Source organism: Tachyglossus aculeatus, chromosome 27 (genome assembly GCF_015852505.1).
Source record: "Tachyglossus aculeatus isolate mTacAcu1 chromosome 27, mTacAcu1.pri, whole genome shotgun sequence".
In the NCBI taxonomy this organism is placed as follows: domain Eukaryota; kingdom Metazoa; phylum Chordata; class Mammalia; order Monotremata; family Tachyglossidae; genus Tachyglossus; species Tachyglossus aculeatus.
In genome coordinates, this window is record NC_052092.1 from 1099600 (window position 1) to 1117958 (window position 18359).

At 50.6% G+C, this 18359-nt stretch overlaps 1 protein-coding gene across 1 annotated transcript in view; it reads left to right on the forward strand.

The window, feature by feature from the left end:
• Positions 1-4312: 4312 nt before the first annotated feature.
• Positions 4313-18359, forward strand: part of UAP1L1 (UDP-N-acetylglucosamine pyrophosphorylase 1 like 1) — a 37382-nt gene continuing 23335 nt past the window's right edge. The window contains exons 1-2 of the mRNA XM_038768021.1: positions 4313-4661; positions 15306-15510. Of these exons, the coding sequence (XP_038623949.1) occupies positions 4313-4661; positions 15306-15510 (554 nt within the window). The remainder of the gene's footprint in view (positions 4662-15305; positions 15511-18359) is intronic.

Consider the following 18359-nt stretch of genomic DNA (forward strand, 5'->3'; position numbering starts at 1 on the left):
GGCAACCGCTTCCAGATTTTGTCCAAGAAAATCCTAGGGATCCGCTACCGGAACGATTACAGATGGAGAGCGGGGCGGGGGTTCCGGGAGAGACGTGTCCGTGGCGTCTCTGAGGGTCGGAGACGACTCGACGGCATCAGGCAAGACAAGACACCGGTGTCGGGCACGAAGTAAGTGCTCAACAAATACAAGTTCGTGGGCTCTAATCCCGGCTCTGCCACTTGTCCGCTGGGCAAGCCGCTTTGATTTCCGGGCCTCAGTTCCCCCGTCTGTAAAATGGGATTGAGACTGTGCGCCCCACACGGGACAGGGACTGTGTCCAGCCCGATTGGCTTGTATCCACCCCAGCGCTTAGAACAGCACATAGTAAGTGCTTAAAAAATGCCGCGATTATCACCATCATTATTAAATACCGCAACTACCACAATTATCATTATTATAAATAATAATCCACCCCAGCGCTTAGAACGGCACATAGTAAGCGCTTAAAAAATACTGCGATTATCACCATCATTATTAAATACCGCAACTACCGCAATTATCATTATTATAAATACCACAGCTACCACGATTATTGACCCAACTGTGGAGGCCCATTCGGAGGCTGGGGATTAAGAGGGGGCCGGGAAGGGAGGGAGATGGAAGATCACATCGTCAGCGCTTAGTATAGTGTCCGGCACGAAGTAAGCGCTTGGCAAATACCATCGCGATTATTCAATCAATCAATCAATCAATCAATCGTGTTTATTGAGTGCTTACTGTGTGCAGAGCACTGTACTAAGCACTTGGGAAGTACAAGTTGGCAACATATAGAGACAGTCCCTACCCAACAGTGGGCTCACAGTCTAAAAGGGGGAGACAGAGAACAAAATCAAACATACTCACAAAATAAAATAAATAGAATAGATATGCACAAATCAATCAATCAATCAATCAATCGTATTTATTGAGCGCTTACTGTGTGCAGAGCACTGTACTAAGCACTTGGGAAGTCCAAGTTCACAACATATAGAGACAGTCCCTACCCACCAGTGGGCTCACAGTCTAAAAGGGGGAGACAGAGAACTGAACCAAACATACTCACAAAATAAAAGAAATAGAATAGATATGCACAAATAAAATAAATAAATTAATAAATAAATAGATTATTAAAAGGCTCCAGTGGAGATGGCTGTCAGTGGGAAGCGGTGAGGCGGGGAAGCCTCTATTTGCCCCTCCGGAGTAGTCATTCATTCATTCAATCGTATTTATTGAGCGCTTACTGCGTGCGGAGCACTGGACCAAGCGCTTGTAGGAGGAAGCTGATTTGGATCCAAAATCCCTCGCTTCCAAACAGTTTGAGCTAGCCAGAGTCCACAGAGAAGCAGCGTGGCTTAGTGGAAAGAACAGGGGCTTGGGAGTCAGAGGTCACGGGTTCTAATCCCGGCCCCGCCACTCATCAGCCGCGTGACTTTGGACAAGCCGTGTGACCCTGCGCCTCAGTTCCCTCATCTGGAAAATGGAGATTAAGAGTGCGAGCCCTGCTCGGGACAACCTGATTACCTGGTAGCTCCCCCAGCACTTAGAACAGTGCTTGGCACGTAGTAAGTGCTTAACAAATACCGTCATTATCATTATTATTATCCAACCGGCTCTCAGAGGGCGGACATCGGACGGCGACTGTGTTCCGCTCCCTTTTCTCCCTTCCCTCCGCCCACCAGCTTTCTGGATCCTCTTTCCGCCGGCAGGAATGGGAAGTGGGTGGGTTGGGGTACGGTTAGAAGAGGGACCAGGGGTGGGGGGGACATTTCATGGGAGGAAACGGGACAGAAGGAACCGCAGGATGATTTAAGGGACCCCTCGCCCGCATCCGGCCGACCCAGGCCGACCCGCCCTGGCAGCTGGAAAAACGGAGGGGAAAAGATCCTCGTGAGGGTCAGGAGAAACCGGCGGGATGAGACTGACTCAACCCCTGCTCCCTTGGACGTCCGGAGAGAGCTCGGGCCCCGAGATTTCCGGCGGGCAGGAGGAAAATGCTGAAGCGCGAGACTTTTCTGTTGACACAAGAAAAATGCCAATCGGCCTCTGCCTTCCTGTGTCCGGAGGCCCTAGCCGGGAGCACGTCGGCTTCAGCCTGGCTTCTCCTAATTCTCTTTTTCCTTCTCCTCTAGCCCCCGCTCTGAGTTGTAGCAAAGTGGGGCGAGCGGGTGTGTCGTTGTGGGAACTGTGGGCACATAGGAGCAGCGTGGCTTAGTGGAAAGGGCCCGGGCTTTGGAGTCAGAGGTCACGGGTTCAAATCCCCCCTCTGCCACTTGTCAGCTGTGTGACTTTGGGCAAAGTCACTTCACTTCTCTGGGCCTCAGTTCCCTCCTCTGTCGAATGGGGATGAAGACTGTTGCCAACTTGTACTTCCCAAGCGCTTAGTACAGTGCTCTGCATACAGTAAATATGATTGATTGATTGATTGATTGATTGACTGTGAGCCCCGCTGTGGGACAACCTCATCACCTTGTAACCTCCCCAGAGCTTAGAACAGTGCTTTGCACATAGGAAGCGCTTAATAAACGCCATCATTATTATTATTATTAAGTGTGAGCGTGTGGGTGGGCTGGGAAGAAATAAACATCGCTGTGACCGTCAGAACGCCATGTCGGCCTGCGGTGTGTTCTCCAAACCAGATTTGGTGGAAAAACCTCTTCAACTTCCTGCCCGGCTAGGGGAATCAGTTCATTCATCCATCCACTCAGTCGTATTTATTGAGCGCTGACCGTGTGCAAAGCACTGTACTAAATGCTTGGGAGGGTACAATATAACAATCAACTGAATCAATCAATCAATCGCATTTACTGAGCGCTTACTGTGTGCAGAGCACTGTACTAAGCGCTTGGGAAGTCCAGGTTGGCAACATATAGAGACGGTCCCTACCCAACAGTGGGCTCTACATGTTGCCAGCTTGTACTTTCCAAGCGCTTAGTCCAGTGCTCTGCACACAGTAAGCGCTCAATAAATACGATTGAATGAATGGAGGCGTAGGGGGCGTGGCCCCTGATCTTTGGGCGTGGTTATTGGGCGTTGGGGGCGTGGCGTAGTCATGGGGGCGTGGCTATTGGGCGCTGGGGGCGTGGCTTAGGCAGAGGGCGCGTGCCTATTGGGCGTCGGGGGCGTGACGCGGACCTAGTGGGCGTGGCTTTGGGGCTTTGGGGCGTGATGTAGGCGTAGGGGGCGTGGCCCCGGATGTTTGGACGTGGTTATTGGGCGTTGGGGGGCTTGGCATCGTCGTAGGGGGCGTGGCTATCGGGCTTTGGGGGCGTGACTTAGGCAGAGGGCTCGTGGCTATTGGGCGTTGGGGGGCGTGCCGCGGACCTAGTGGGCGTGGCTCCGGGGCTTTGGGGCGTGACTCTAGGGCGTGTCGTGGGCCTAGTGGGCGTGGCTTCGGGACTTTGGGGCGTGGCTCTACGGCGTTGGGGCGTGACGTAGGCAGATAGGGCGTGGCACAGCCACTGGGGGCGTGGCGTGAGCCTAGTGGGCGTGGCTTTGTGATTTGATGTAGGCGTAGGGGCGTGGCCCCCTGAGCTTTGGGCGAGGCTATTGGGCGTTGGGGCGGGGCTATCGGGCGTTGGGGGCGTGGCTTAGGCAGAGGACGCGTGGCTATTGGGCGTCGGGGGGCGTGACGCGGACTTAGTGGGCGTGGCTTCGGGGCTTTGGGGCGTGACTCTGGGGCGTGTCGTAGGCCTAGTGGGCGTGGTTTCGGGGCTTTGGGGCGTGGCTTCGGGGCTCGGCTATAGGGCGTTGGGGGCGTGACGTAGGCAGAGGGGGCGTGGCGTGAATCAATCAATCAATCAATCAATCGTATTTATTGAGCGCTTACTATGTGCAGAGCACTGTACTAAGCGCTTGGGAAGTACAAATTGGCATCACATAGAGACAGTCCCTACCCAACAGTGGGCTCCCAGTCTAAAAGGGGGAGACAGAGAACAGAACCAAACATACCAACAAAATAAAATAAGTAGGATAGAAATGTACAAGTAAAATAGATAAATAAATAAAAAAATAGAGTAATAAATATGTACAACCATATATACATATATATACAGGAACCCAGTGGGCGTGGCTTTGTGGTTTGGGGGGCGTGACGTAGGCGTGGGGGGGGCGTGGCCCCGGACGTATGGGCGTGGTTATTGGGCGCTGGGGGCGTGGTTGTTGGCCGTTGGGGGCGTGGCTTGGGCAGAGGACGCGTGGCTATTGGGCGTCGGGGGGCGTGACGCGAAGCTAGTGGGCGTGGCGTCCTCCCGGGTCCCGTGCACCGTCGGTGCTGCTGTCAGTGCGGCCGGGGATGGGGTCGGAGGCGGCGGCGGCGTTGCTCGGGGCGGTGCGGGCCTGCGGCCAGGACCAGCTGCTCCGCTTCTGGCCCCAGCTGGGCCCCGGCCAGCGCCGGGCCCTGCTCGCCGACCTGGCCACGCTGGGGCCCGCGGGCCTCGGGGAGCACTGCCACAGGGCCCTAAGGGCCTGGGGCCAACGGCGGCACCGGCGGGACCGGCGGCGCCTCCTCCGCGACGCCCTCCAGGACCCCCCGGACCCCGCGGACCGGCCGCTGTCGGCCCGCCTGCGGCCCCTGCCCCCCGACGCCCTGGGCGGCGCCCGCCGACACCCCCCGCACACCCTCCGGCGCTGGGAGCTCGAAGGTAACGCCACCGGTCCGTCGAAAATCCGCTCTAAATCCACAATTCAGCGCTTATCACCCAGTTTTTTTACTTGTACTCTACTTATTTTTTACTCTATTTATTTTATTTATTTATTTATTTATTCATTTGTTTGTTTATTTATTATTTATTTTTATTTATTTTTTAGTTATGTATTTATTTGTTGCTCTATTTTATTTATTTATTTTTTACTCTATTTATTATTTATTTTATTTATTATTTTTTTATTTATTTTCATTTATTTTTTATTTATTTATTTGTTGCTCTATTTTGTTTATTTATTTTTTACTCTATTTATTATTTATTTTATTTATTTATTTTATTTATTTATTTGTTGCTCTATTTTATTTATTTATTTTTTACTCTATTTATTATTTATTTTATTTATTTATTATTTATTTATTATTTATTTTCATTTATTTTGTATTTATTTATTCATTTGTTACTCTATTTTGTTTATTTATTTTTTACTCTATTATTTATTTTTATTTATTTTCATTTATTTTTTATTTATTTATTTGTTACTGTATTTTGTTTATTTATTTTTTACTCTATTATTTATTTTTATTTATTTTCATTTATTTTTTATTTATTTATTTGTTACTGTATTTTGTTTATTTATTTTTTACTCTATTTATTATTTATTTTATTTATTATTTATTTATTTATTTATTTGCTGCTCTATTTTATTTATTTATTTTTTACTCTATTTATTATTTATTTTATTTATTATTTATTTATTTATTTGTTACTGTATTTTGTTTATTTATTTTTTACTCTATTTATTATTTATTTTATTTATTATTTATTTATTTATTTAGTTGTTGCTCTATTTTATTTATTTATTTTTTACTCTATTTATTATTTATTTTATTTATTATTTATTTATTTATTTGTTACTGTATTTTGTTTATTTATTTTTTACTCTATTTATTATTTATTTCATTTATTATTTATTTATTTATTTATTTGTTGCTCTATTTTATTCATTTATTTTTTACTCTATTTATTATTTATTTTATTTATTTATTATTTATTTATTTATTTGTTGCTCTATTTTATTTATTTATTTTTTACTCTATATTTATTTTATTTATTTATTATTTATTTATTATTTATTTTTATTTATTTTGTATTTATTTATTTATTTGTTACTCTATTTTGTTTATTTGTTTTTTACTCTATTTATTATTTATTTTTATTTATTTATTATTTATTTATTTATTTGTTGCTCTATTTTATTTATTTATTTTTTACTCTATTGATTTTACTTGCACGTATTTATTCTATTTATTTTATATGTTGCCCGCCTGTACTTCCCGAGCGCTTAGTACAGTGCGCTGCACCCAGTAAGCGCTCAGTCAGTACGATTGATTGGTTGATTCTCCCCCTTTTAGACTGTGAGCCCGCTGTTGGGTGGGGACTGTCTCTAAATGTTGCCAGCTTGGACTTCCCAAGCGCTTAGTCCAGTGCGCTGCAATCGATCAATCAATCGTATTTATTGAGCGCTTAGTACAGTGCGCTGCAATCAATCAATCAATCGTATTTATTGAGCGCTTACTATGTGCAGAGCACTGGACTAAGCGCTTGGGAAGTACAGGTTGGCAACATATAGAATAAATATGTACAAGTAAAATAGAGTAATAAACAGTGTGATAAGCGCTGAATTGTCATCATCAATCGTATTTATTGAGCGCTTACTGTGTGCAGAGCAGTATAGCTCTCAGTCAGTGCGATTGATTGATTGATTCTCCCCCTTTTAGACTGTGAGCCCACTGTTGGGTAGGGACTGTCTCTATATGTTGCCAATTTGGACTTCCCAAGCGTTTAGTACAGTGCTCTGCACATAGTAAGCGCTCAATAAATACGATTGATGATGATGACGACTGTCTCTATATGTTGCCAATTTGTACTTCCCAAGCGCTTAGTACAGTGCACTGCACACAGTAAGCGCTCAATAAATGCGATTGATTGATTGCCCCGCACGCAGTAAGCAAGCGCTCAGTCAATACGACGAAAGAGCCCGGGCTTTGGAGTCAGAGGTCAGGGGTTCGAATCCCGGCCCCGCCACTTGTCAACTGGGCGACTTTGGGCGAGTCACTTCACTTCTCTGGGCCTCAGTTCCCTCATCTGGAAAATGGGGATGAAGACTGCGAGCCCCGCGTGGGACAACCTGATCACCCTGTATCCTCCCCAGCGCTTAGAACAGTGCTTGGTGCACAGCATACTATGTGCGAAACACTGGACTAAGCGTTTGGGAGAGGACAAATGATAGTAATAATAATAATGATGGCTTACCACAGTGCTCCACACACAGTAAGCACTCAGTCAATACGACAGAATGAATCCTAAAAATAATCTATATTCCATCGTATTGGATTGAGCACTTACTATATGTGCAGAGTGCTTACTATGTGCGGAGCACTGGACTAAGCGTTTGGGAGAGGACAAATGATAGTAATAATAATAATGGCTTACCACAGTGCTCCGCAAACAGTAAGCGCTCAATCAATACAATGGAATGAATCCTAATAAGAATAATCCATATTCCATCGTATTGGATTGAGCGCTTACTATATGTTCAGAGTGCTTACTATGTGCGGAGCACTGGACTAAGCGCTTGGGAGAGGACAGATGATAGTAATAATAATAATGGCTTACCGCAGTGCCCCGCACTCAGTAAGCGCTCAATCAATACAATGGAATGGATCATAATAAGAATAATCCCTATTCTGTCGTATTGGATTGAGCGATTACTATATGTGCAGAGTGCTTACTATGTGTGGAGCACTGCACTAAGCGCTTGGGAGAGGACAAATGATAATAATAATGATAATAATGATGGCTTACCACAGTGCTCGGCACAAGGCCCGTTCCCTTCCCCACAGCACCTGTATATATGTATATATTATTCATTATTATATATGTATAATATGTAATATGTATATGTATAATATATATAATGTATATATGTATATATTATTCAGAGTATTCATTACTCTGTTTTACTTATTTACATATTTATTCTATTTATTTTATTTTGTTAATATGTTTTGTTTTGTTCTCTGTCTCCCCCTTCTAGACTGTGAGCCCGCTGTTGGGTAGGGACCGTCTCTAGATGTTACCAACTTGGACTTCCCAAGCGCTTAGTACAGTGCTCCGCCCACAGTAAGCGCTCAATAAATACGATTGAATGACTGAAAAAGGTTGGCCCCCGTGGGGCTCACGGTCTTCATCCCCATTTTACAAATGAGGGAACTGAGGCCGAGAGGCGCGAAGTGGCTTGCCCAAAGTCCCCCAGCAGACAGGCGGCGGAGCTGGGATTAGAACCCACGACTCTGGACTCCCAAGCCCGGGCTCTTTCCACGGGATAATCAGGTCCCGCATCCAGCGCTTAGAACAGTGCTCTTTGCTCTTTTCCGTCTCTCTGTGGGTTGGTAAGATCCCCGAGGGCAGGGCTTACCTCTGCCATCATCATCATCATCATCAATCGTATTTATTGAGCGCTTACTATGTGCAGAGCACTGTACTAAGCGCTTGGGAAGTCCAAATTGGCAACATATAGAGACAGTCCCTACCCAACAGTGGGCTCACAGTCTAAAAGGGAGAGACAGAGAACAAAACCAAACATACTAACAAAAGAAAATAAATAGAATAGATATGTACAAATAAAATAAATAAATAAATAGAGTAATAAATATGTACAAACATATACATATATACGGTGCTGTGGGGAAGGGAAGGAGGTAGGATGGGGGGATGGAGGGGGGGACGAGGTGCTGTGGGGAAGGGAAGGAGGTAAGATGGGGGACGAGGGGGAGAGGAAGGAAGCGCTCAGTACGGTGTTCCGCACTCAGGAGGCGTCCAATAAATACCATGGATCGTCCTGGGTGGGAGCTCCCTGCCCACCAGCTTCCTCCCCAACTACCTGCACAGCGGAGGGACACAGGAGCTCATTCATGGGGAAGAGGTGGAGGCGGAAAGGGCAGGATGTAAATACTTGTTTTGGAAGATGACCCCCGTGGCGATGCCAAGCCTCTAAGACATAACAACTGCGCTATTTATTAAGCGCTTACGATGTTCCAGCCTCTAGGATAGATATAATACACGAGAAACAGTGCCCGGCACATCGTAAGCGCTTCACAAATGCCATAATTATTATTATTATTGCAAGCGGATTGTAACAGCCCGAGGGAAGGGCGAACGTGTGTTGAATCCCCGTTTTACAGCTGAGGAAACTGAGGCCCAGAGCGGTTAAGTGACTCGCCCAGTGTCACCTATTCTGGCTCCCAAGCCCTTCCCGCTCGGCCCCAGCCACGTGTCCGGTTCCATGCTGCGAGTTTTCCAAGCGTCTTTCCAAAGGAAGCGAGCGGGGGAATCCCGGTGGGCGAGAGGGTTCAAAGAGACCCACGAATCGGCTCCCGCCTGCCATGCATTCGTTTGTCCGGTCGGATTATTGAGCGCTCACTGTGTGCAAAGCACTGTACTAAGCGCTTGGGAGAGGACAACAGAAGACGGACACATTCCTGCCCGTGGTGAGCTTACAGTCTAGACGGTGTGAGGCCTGCCAGGCCCCGTGCCCACGGCTGGCCACCCGCTCTCCGTCTTTCTGAGCCGCGAGCCCCCCAGACTGTGAGCCCACTGTTGGGTAGGGACTGTCTCTATATGTTGCCAATTTGTACTTCCCAAGCGCTTGGTACAGTGCCCCGCACACAGTAAGCGCTCAATAAATACGATTGATGATGATGATGATGATGACCCCCAGGCTCGCCGGCGGGGAGGGGCTGCGAAAGAGGTCAGGTGACTCCCCACTCAGCTGACTGCGTCCCAAACACTGTCCTAAGCATTGGGTCGGACTCAGTCCCTGTCCCACGCAGGGCTCACCCACCCCAGTAGCAGGGAGAAGGGCTATCGAATCTCCATTTTAATAATAATAATAATGGTATTTGTTAAGCGCTTACTATGTGCAAAGCACTGTTCTAAGCGCAGGGGGGATACAAGGTGATCAGGCTGTCCCACGTGGGGCTCACAGTCTTCATCCCCATTTTACAGATGAGGGAACTGAGGCACAGAGAAGTGAAGTGACTTGCCCAAAGTCACACGGCTGACCATTTAATCCATCAGTCGTATTGGCTGAGCGCTTCCTGCGAGCAGGGTGCTGTACTCGTCGCCCCGGAGAGGACAGTAGAGCAAAGTTGGTAATAATAATGATGGCGTATGTTAAGTGCTTACTATGTGCGAAGCACTGTCCTAAGCGTGGGGGGGATACAAGGTGATCAGGTGGTCAATCAATCGATCAATCGTATTTATTGAGCGCTTACTGTGTGCAGAGCACTGTACTAAGCGCTTGGGAAGTACAAGTTGGCAACATATAGAGACGGTCCCTACCCAACAGCGGGCTCACAGTCTGGTCCCACGTGGGGCTCACGCTCTTCACCCCCATTTTCCAGATGAGTCACTGAGGCCCAGAGAAGTGAAGTGACTGGCCCAGAGTCACCCAGCTGACAAGTGGCCGAGCCGGGATTAGAACCCACGACCTCCAAGTCCCCAGCCTGGGCCCTTTCCACCGAGCCACACGTGACAGATGAGGGAACCGAGTCCGCATTTTTCCGATAAGGAACCGAGGCCCAGAGGAGTCATTACGTGTCCAGGGTCACGCAGCGGGAGTGGCAGAGCCGGGATTAGAGAAGCAGAGAAGCAGCGTGGCTCAGTGGAAAGAGCATGGGCTTTGGAGTCAGAGGTCGTGGGTTCGAATCCCAGCTCCGCCACATGCCTGCTGTGTGAGCTTGGGCAAGTCACTTCACTTCTCTGAGCCTCAGTTACCTCGTCTGTAAAATGGGGATTAAGACTGTGAGCCCCGCGTGGGACAACCTGATCACCTTGTATCTCCCCAGTGCTTAGAACAGTGCTTTGCACACAGTAAGCACTTAACAAATGCCATTATTATTATTATTATTAGAGCCCAAGTTCCCCCAGGCGTGGGGTCTTTCTACTAGGCCTCGCTGCTGATTATTCCAACCTTGGGACCCTCTGAAAGTTGTGTGGGTGGCAGGCGGGGGCTTCTTGGGGTGCACGGGGGGTGAGGGAGGAGAAACAGCGTAGGGACGGGGGCCTGCTCTTCCAGCTAAAAGCCCGGTGTGCCCCCATGCTAATTCCCGAGGGTCAAGGGTCACTGCTGCCTAGAGGTCCTAGCCATGGGAGGAACCAAAGTCCCAGCTGATAATCCGGGAATTGGTTGCCTTCCGGTTTGGAAATCGCCCCCTTGGCTCAGGTGGCTTGGTTGGGGCAGGCAGTGAAATGAGAAGGTTTCCAACGAGATTCAAGGAGAAGCAGCATGGCTTAGTGGGTAGAACACGGGCCTGGCAGAGGGACCTGGGTTCTAATCCCGGCTCTGCCACTTGTCGGCTGGGTGACCTTGGGCGAGTCACTTAACCTCTCTGCGTCTCAGTTCCCTCCTCTGTAAAATGGAGAGTAAGTCTGTGAGCCCCGTGTGGGATAGGGAATGTGTCCAACCTGATTGACTGGTATCTACCCCAGCTCTTAGTGCTTGGCACATATTAAGTGCTTAACAAGAACCATAATTATAATAATTGCTGGCTCCTTTGTTCTCCCCCTTCCTTGAGGAGCAGAAACTAGCCATCCTGAGGGTGAAAGCCCTGAAGAGACACTCACCGAGACCTGTTCCTAGCTAATAATTCACTCAGATAATCAGCCTGTTTTTGTCTTTGACTGAAATATTCCTTCCTAGGGCCTCTTTATTGCTGCTTGTTTCCCAGACTCTCCTTTCTGGGGGGCCCTGTGAGGGCAGAAGCCCTGCTTGGGTCAGCCTTGAGGGGCAGAAGCCCTGCCTGGGAGGCCCTGGGGGGGCACAGGCCCTGCCTGGGTAGGTCTTGAGGGGCAGAAGCCCTGCCTGGGTAGGTCCTGGGGGGCAGATGCCCTGCCTGGGTAGGTCCTTGGGGGCAGAAGCCCTGCCTGGGAGGCACTGGGGGTGCCCAGGCCCTGCCCGGATAGGCCCTGAGGGGCAGAAGCCCTGCCTGGGTAGGTCCTGGGGGGCAGAAGCCCTGCCTGGGAGGCCCTGGGGTGCCCAGGCCCTGCCTGGGTAGGCTCTGAGGGGCAGAAGCCTTGCCTGGGAGGCCCTGGGGCTGCCCAGGCCCTGCCTGGATAGGCCCTGAGGGGCAGAAGCCCTGCCTGGGTAGGTCCTGGGGGGCAGAAGCCCTGCCTGGGTAGGTCCTGGGGGGCAGAAGCCCTGCCTGGGTAGGTCCTGGGGGGCAGAAGCCCTGCCTGGGAGGCCCTGGGGGTGGCCATGCCATGCCTGGGAGGCCCTGGGGTGTCCATGCTCTGCCTGGGTAGGTCCTGGGGGGCAGAAGCCCTGCCTGGGAGGCCCTGGGGGTGCCCAGGCCCTGCCCGGATAGGCCCTGAGGGGCAGAAGCCCTGCCTGGGTAGGTCCTGGGGGGCAGAAGCCCTGCCTGGGTAGGTCCTCGGGGGCAGAAGCCCTGCCTGGGTAGGTCCTGGGGGGCAGAAGCCATGCCTGGGTAGGTCCTCGGGGGCAGAAGCCCTGCCTGGGTAGGTCCTGGGGAGCAGAAGCCCTGCCTGGGTAGGTCCTAGGGGGCAGAAGCCCTGCCTGGGTAGGTCCTAGGGGGCAGAAGCCCTGCCTGGGTAGGTCCTGGGGAGCAGAAGCCCTGCCTGGGTAGGTCCTGGGGGTGCCCAGGCCCCGCCCGGATAGGCCCTGAGGGGCAGAAGCCCTGCCTGGGTAGGTCCTGTGGGGTAGAAGCCCTGCCTGGGTAGGTCCTCGGGGGCAGAAGCCCTGCCTGGGTAGGTCCTGGGGGGCAGAAGCCCTGCCTGGGTAGGTCCTGGGGGTGCCCAGGCCCCGCCCGGATAGGCCCTGAGGGGCAGAAGCCCTGCCTGGGTAGGTCCTAGGGGGCAGAAGCCCTGCCTGGGTAGGTCCTGGGGGGCAGAAGCCCTGCCTGGGTAGGTCCTGGGGGTGCCCAGGCCCCGCCCAGATAGGCCCTGAGGGGCAGAAGCCCTGCCTGGGTAGGTCCTGTGGGGTAGAAGCCCTGCCTGGGTACGTCCTCGGGGGCAGAAGCCCTGCCTGGGTAGGTCCTAGGGGGCAGAAGCCCTGCCTGGGTAGGTCCTGGGGGGGCAGAAGCCCTGCCTGGGTAGGTCCTGGGGGGGCAGAAGCCCTGCCTGGGTAGGTCCTGGGGGCAGAAGCCCTGCCTGGGAGGCCCTGGGGGTGGCCAGGCCCTGCCTGGGAGGCCCTGGGGTGTCCATGCTCTGCCTGGGTAAGTCCTGGGGGGCAGAAGCCCTGCCTGGGAGGCCCTGGGGGTGACAGATAGGCCCTGAGGGGCAGAAGCCCTGCCTGGGTAGGTCCTGGGGTGCAGAAGCCCTGCCTGGGTAGGTCCTCGGGGGCAGAAGCCCTGCCTGGGTAGGTCCTGGGGGGCAGAATCCCTGCCTGGATAGATCCTAGAGGGCAGAAGCCCTGCCTGGGAGGCCCTGGGGGTGCCCAGGCCCCACCCAGATAGGCCCTAAGGGGCAGAAGCCCTGCCTGGGTAGGTCCTGGCGGGCAGAAGCCCTGCCTTGGTAGGTACTGGGGGGCAGAAGCCCTGTTTGGGCAGGCTCCGGGAGGCCGAAGCCCCGCCTGGGAGGCCCCGAGGGGCAGAAGTGCTTCCTGGGAGGGCCTGGCAGGGCAAAAGTGTTTAATGCAGTGCTTGACACATAGTGAGCAGCTTGATACCGCTCTTATAAATACCGTGCATTGATCGATCGTTGGTAATAATAATAATAATAATGATGGCATTTGTTAAGCGCTTACTATGTGCAAAGCACTGTTCTAAGTGCTAGGGGGGCTACAAGGTGATCGGGTTGTCCCACGTGGGGCTCACAGTCGTCATCTCCATTGTACAGATGAGGTGACAGGCTCAGAGAAGTGAAGCGACTTGCCCAAGGTCACACAACTGACAAGCGGCGGAGTCGGGATTAGAACCCACACCCTCTGACTCCCAAACCCGGGCTCTTTCCACCGAGCCCCACTGCCTCGCGTTGGTCTAAGTGAGCCAGCACTGGTGAAGGCCATGGCTGGACTGCTTTTCAGCTGGGATTTTCTCCTTCGTAAGCACATTAAACCACATTATAACCAACCAAATTGGGAAACACAATTTGTGCCATGGAATTCCTGCTTTAAACAACGGTTATTTTTGCTAGTTTCCTTGGGCAGACACTAAGGGGGCAGTGAGCAACAGGTTTGTAATTTTTTTTTTTTTATAATGGTATCCGTGGAGCGCTTACTATGAGTCAAGCACTGTTTTCAGTGCTGGGGTGGATATGACTCAGTCAGGTCCCTGTCCCACATGGGGCTCCCCGTCTTAATTCCCATTTTCCAGATGAGGTAATTGAGGTCCACAGAAGTGACTTGCCCCAGGTCACACAGCAGACAGGGATTAGAACCCTTGATCTTCTGACGCCCGGCCCCATTTTATTTATAATGATAATAATGATGGTGTTTCATTCATTCAGTCGTATTTATTGAGCGCTTACTGTGTGCAGAGCACTGGACTAAGCGCTTGGGAAGTCCAAGTTGGCAACATGTAGAGACGGTCCCTACCCAACAGCGGGCTCACAGTCTAGAAAGGGGAGACAGAGAACAAAACAAAACATGTGGACAGGTGCCAAGTCAGTGTTTGTTAAGCGCTTACTATGTGCCAGGCACTGTACTAAGCGCTGGGGTGGATATAAGCAAATCGGGTTGGACGCAGTCCCCGTCCCCCGTGGGGCTCACCGTCTCCATCCCCATTTTTCAGATGAGGGAACTGAGGCCCAGAAAAGTGAACTGACTTGCCCAAAGTCACCTAGCAGATAAGCGGCAGAGCTGGGATTAGAACCCAGATCCTCTGACTCCTAGGCCCGGGCTTGGAGTCAGAGGTCAGGGGTTCAAATCCCGGCTCCGCCAGTTGTCAGCTGTGTGACTTTGGGCAAGTCACTTCACTTCTCTGGGCCTCAGTTACCTCATCTGGAAAATGGGGATTAAGACTGAGCCCCCCGTGGGACAACCTGATCACCTTGTAATAATAGGAATAATAATAATGGCATTTATTAAGCGCTTACTATGTGCAAAGCACTGTTCTATCATCATCATCATCAATCGTATTTATTGAGCGCTTACTGTGGGCAGAGCACTGTACTAAGCACTTGGGAAGTACAAGTTGGCAACATATAGAGACAGTCCCTGCCCAACAGTGGGCTCACAGTCTAAAACGCTGGGGAGGTTACAAGGTGATCAGGTTGTCCCTTGGGGGGCTCACAGTCTTAATCCCCATTTGACAGAGGAGGTCACTGAGGCCCAGAGAAGTGAAGTGACTTGCCCAGAGTCACACAGCTGACAAGTGGCGGGGCCGGGATTTGAATCCATGACCTCTGACTCCCGAAGCCCGGGCCCTTTCCACTGAGCCACGCTGCGTCTCAGCGCGTAACCTCACGCCGTAACCTCCCCAGTGCTAATAAATGCCATCATTATTATTATTTACCCCCAAGGCCACGCTGCTTCTCACGTCCAAACGCTTAGTACAGTGCTTTGCACGGAGTCAGCGCTCAATAAATACGACTGAATGAGCGTTTCGCTTTTGCTCCCCGCAGGTTTCCACCAGATCGCCCAGAACAGAGTGGCCGTTCTGCTGCTGGCGGGGGGACAGGGGACCCGTCTTGGGGTGACGTACCCCAAGGGGATGTACAGCGTGGGGCTGCCCAGCGGGAAGACCCTCTACCAGCTTCAGGCCGAGAGGATTCGCCGGGTGGAGGAGCTGGCCGGCCAGAAATCTGGCAGCAGATGTACCGTGCCCTGGTGGGTTTCATTCAGTTGTACTTACTGAGCGTTTACTGTGTACAAAGCCCGGTTGCACCAAAGAATAATTCAGTCGGATGTATTGAGCGCTTACTCTATGCGAAGCCGTGTACTAAGCATTTGGGAGAGGATGCTACAAGCTAGAACACATTCCCTGCCAACAGTGAGCTCACGGGGGTGGGGGGAGGTGGACGTTAATATACATACATATCTATTCTATTTCATCATCATCAAAGCCCTGTTCATCGTCGTCATCATCATCATCATCAATCGTATTTATTGAGCGCCTACTGTGTGCAGAGCACTGGACTCAGCGCTTGGGAAGTACAATTTGGCAACATATAGAGACAGTCCCTACCCGACAGTGGTTCTCACAGTCTAAAAGGGGGAGACAGAGGACAAAACCAAACGTACTAACGAAATAAAATAAATAGAATAGATAGGTACAAGTAAAAGAAATAGATAAATAGAGTAATAAATATGTACAAACATATGTCCATATATACAGGTGCTGTGGGGAAGGGAAGGAGGTAGGATGGGGGGGATGGAGAGGGGGATGAGGGGGAGGGGAAGGAAGGGGCTCAGTCTGGGAAGGCCTCCTGGAGGAGGTGAGCTCTCAGTAGGGCCTTGAAGCCTTGCACCAAAGAATAATTCAGTCGGATTCATTGAGCGCTTACTCTGTGCGAAGCCGTGTACTAAGCGTTTGGGAGAGGATGCTACAAAACAGAACACATTCCCTGCCAACAGTGAGCTCACAGAGGGGGAGATGGACGTTAATATACATAAAATAATAAATAAATTAAAGATACACGCGTGCTGTGGGGACGGGAGGGAGGATGAATAAAGGTAGTGAGCCGGGACAACGCAGAATAATCATTAATGATAGCATTTACTAAGCGCTTACTATGTGCAAAGCACTGTTCTAAGCGCTGGGGAGGTTACAAGATGATCAGGTTGTCCCACGGGGGCGGTCACAGCCTTAATCCCCATTTTACAGAGGAGGGAACTGAGGCGCAGAGAAGTGAAGTGACTTGCCCAAAGTCACACAGCTGACAAGTGGCAGTGCCAGTATTTGAATCCATGACCTCCGACTCCAAAGCCCGGGCTCTTTCCATCGAGCCTCGCTGCTTCTCACAATCATTGCCGTGTTTAAGCTAATTCTGGTGAACCGTCCTCTTCCAAGTGCTTAGAACAGTGTTCTGCACGTAGTAAATGCTCAATAAATGCCATTGATTGATTGGAGTAAGCACTGCCCACGTGCCGTGCAGTGTACTGAGCACTAAAGTTGATTAATTAATTGTAATATTCGTTAAGTGCCAGGGGTGGATACAAGCAAATCAGGTCGGAGACAGTCCCTGTCCCACCTGAGACTCACAATCTCAATCCCCATTTTACGGGTGAGGTAACTGAGGCCCGGAGAAGTGAAGTGGCTTGCCCAAGGTCACCCAGCAGACAGGTGGGGGAGCCGGGATTAGAACCCGTGACCCTCTGATTCCCGGGCCCGGGGTTTAGCCACTACGCCAAGCACTTACTATGTGTCAAGCACTGTTTTAAGCGCCGGAGAAGATACAAGATCAACAGATTGGACACAGTCCCTGTCCCACGTGGGGCTCACGGTCCCAATCCCCATTTTCCAGCTAGTGTAGTGACTTATCCAAGGTCACACAGCCGACATGAGGCAGAGACAGGAGCAGAACCCAGGTCCTTCTGACTCCCAAGCCCGTGTTCTCCCCACCAAACCATGCTGCTTCGTAACCGTCACTGTCTTTATTAAGCTAATTCTGTTTTATAGTACTCTCCCAATCAACGTCGTATTTGGTGAGCGCTTAGCGCGTGCAGAGCACTGCACTAAGCACTTGGGAGAGAACAACACAACGAGATAATACACATTCCCTGCCCGCAGTGAGCTTAGATTCAGGAGGGGGAGTTGGACGTTACTATAAACCGATAAGTTGTGGAAATGGCCATAAGTGCCGGGAGGCTGGGCGATGCAGAATGGAGTGGGGAAGAAAGAAAATGAGGATTTAGTCAGGGAAGGCTGCCTGGAGGAGATGTGCCTTCCATACGGCTTTGAAGCGGGGGAGAGTCATCGGCTGTGGGATTTGGGAAGGGAGGGCATTCCAGGCCAGAAGCGGGACGTGAGCGAGAGGACGGAGGCAAGAGAGACGAGATGGAGGGAGAGTGAAAAGCTCGACATTGGAGGAGCAAAATGTGCGGGCTGGGTTGGAGTAAAAGAGTAGCGAGATCACTGAGACCCAGAGAATAAAAATAATAATAATAATAATAATAATGATGGTATCTGTTAAGCGCTTACTATGTGCTAAGCACTGTTCTAAGCACTGGGGTAGATACAAGGTAACCAGGTTGTCCCATGTGGGGCTCACAATCTTAATCCCCATTTTCCAGATGAGGTCACTGAGGCCCAGAGAAGTGAAGTGACTTCCCCAAAGTCACACAGCTGATAAAAGGCAGAGGCGGGATTAGAACCAACAACCCCTGCACTGGGGTAGATAGATAGGAAAAAAAAATAATGGCATTTATTAAGTGCTTACTATGTGTAAAGCACTGTTCTAAGCACTGGGGAGATTACAAGGTGATCAGGTTGTTGCACGGGGGCGCTCACAGTCTTAATCCCCATTTTACAGATGAGGTAACTGAGGCACAGAGAAGTTAAGTGACTTGCCCAAAGTCACACAGCTGACAAGTGGCGGAGCTGGGATTTGAACCCATGACCTCTGACTCCAAAGCCCAGGCTCTTTCCACTGAGCCACACTGCTTAATCAGGTTGTCCCACGTGGGGCTCACAGACTTAATCCCCATTTTACAGATGAGGGCACTGAGGCCCTGAG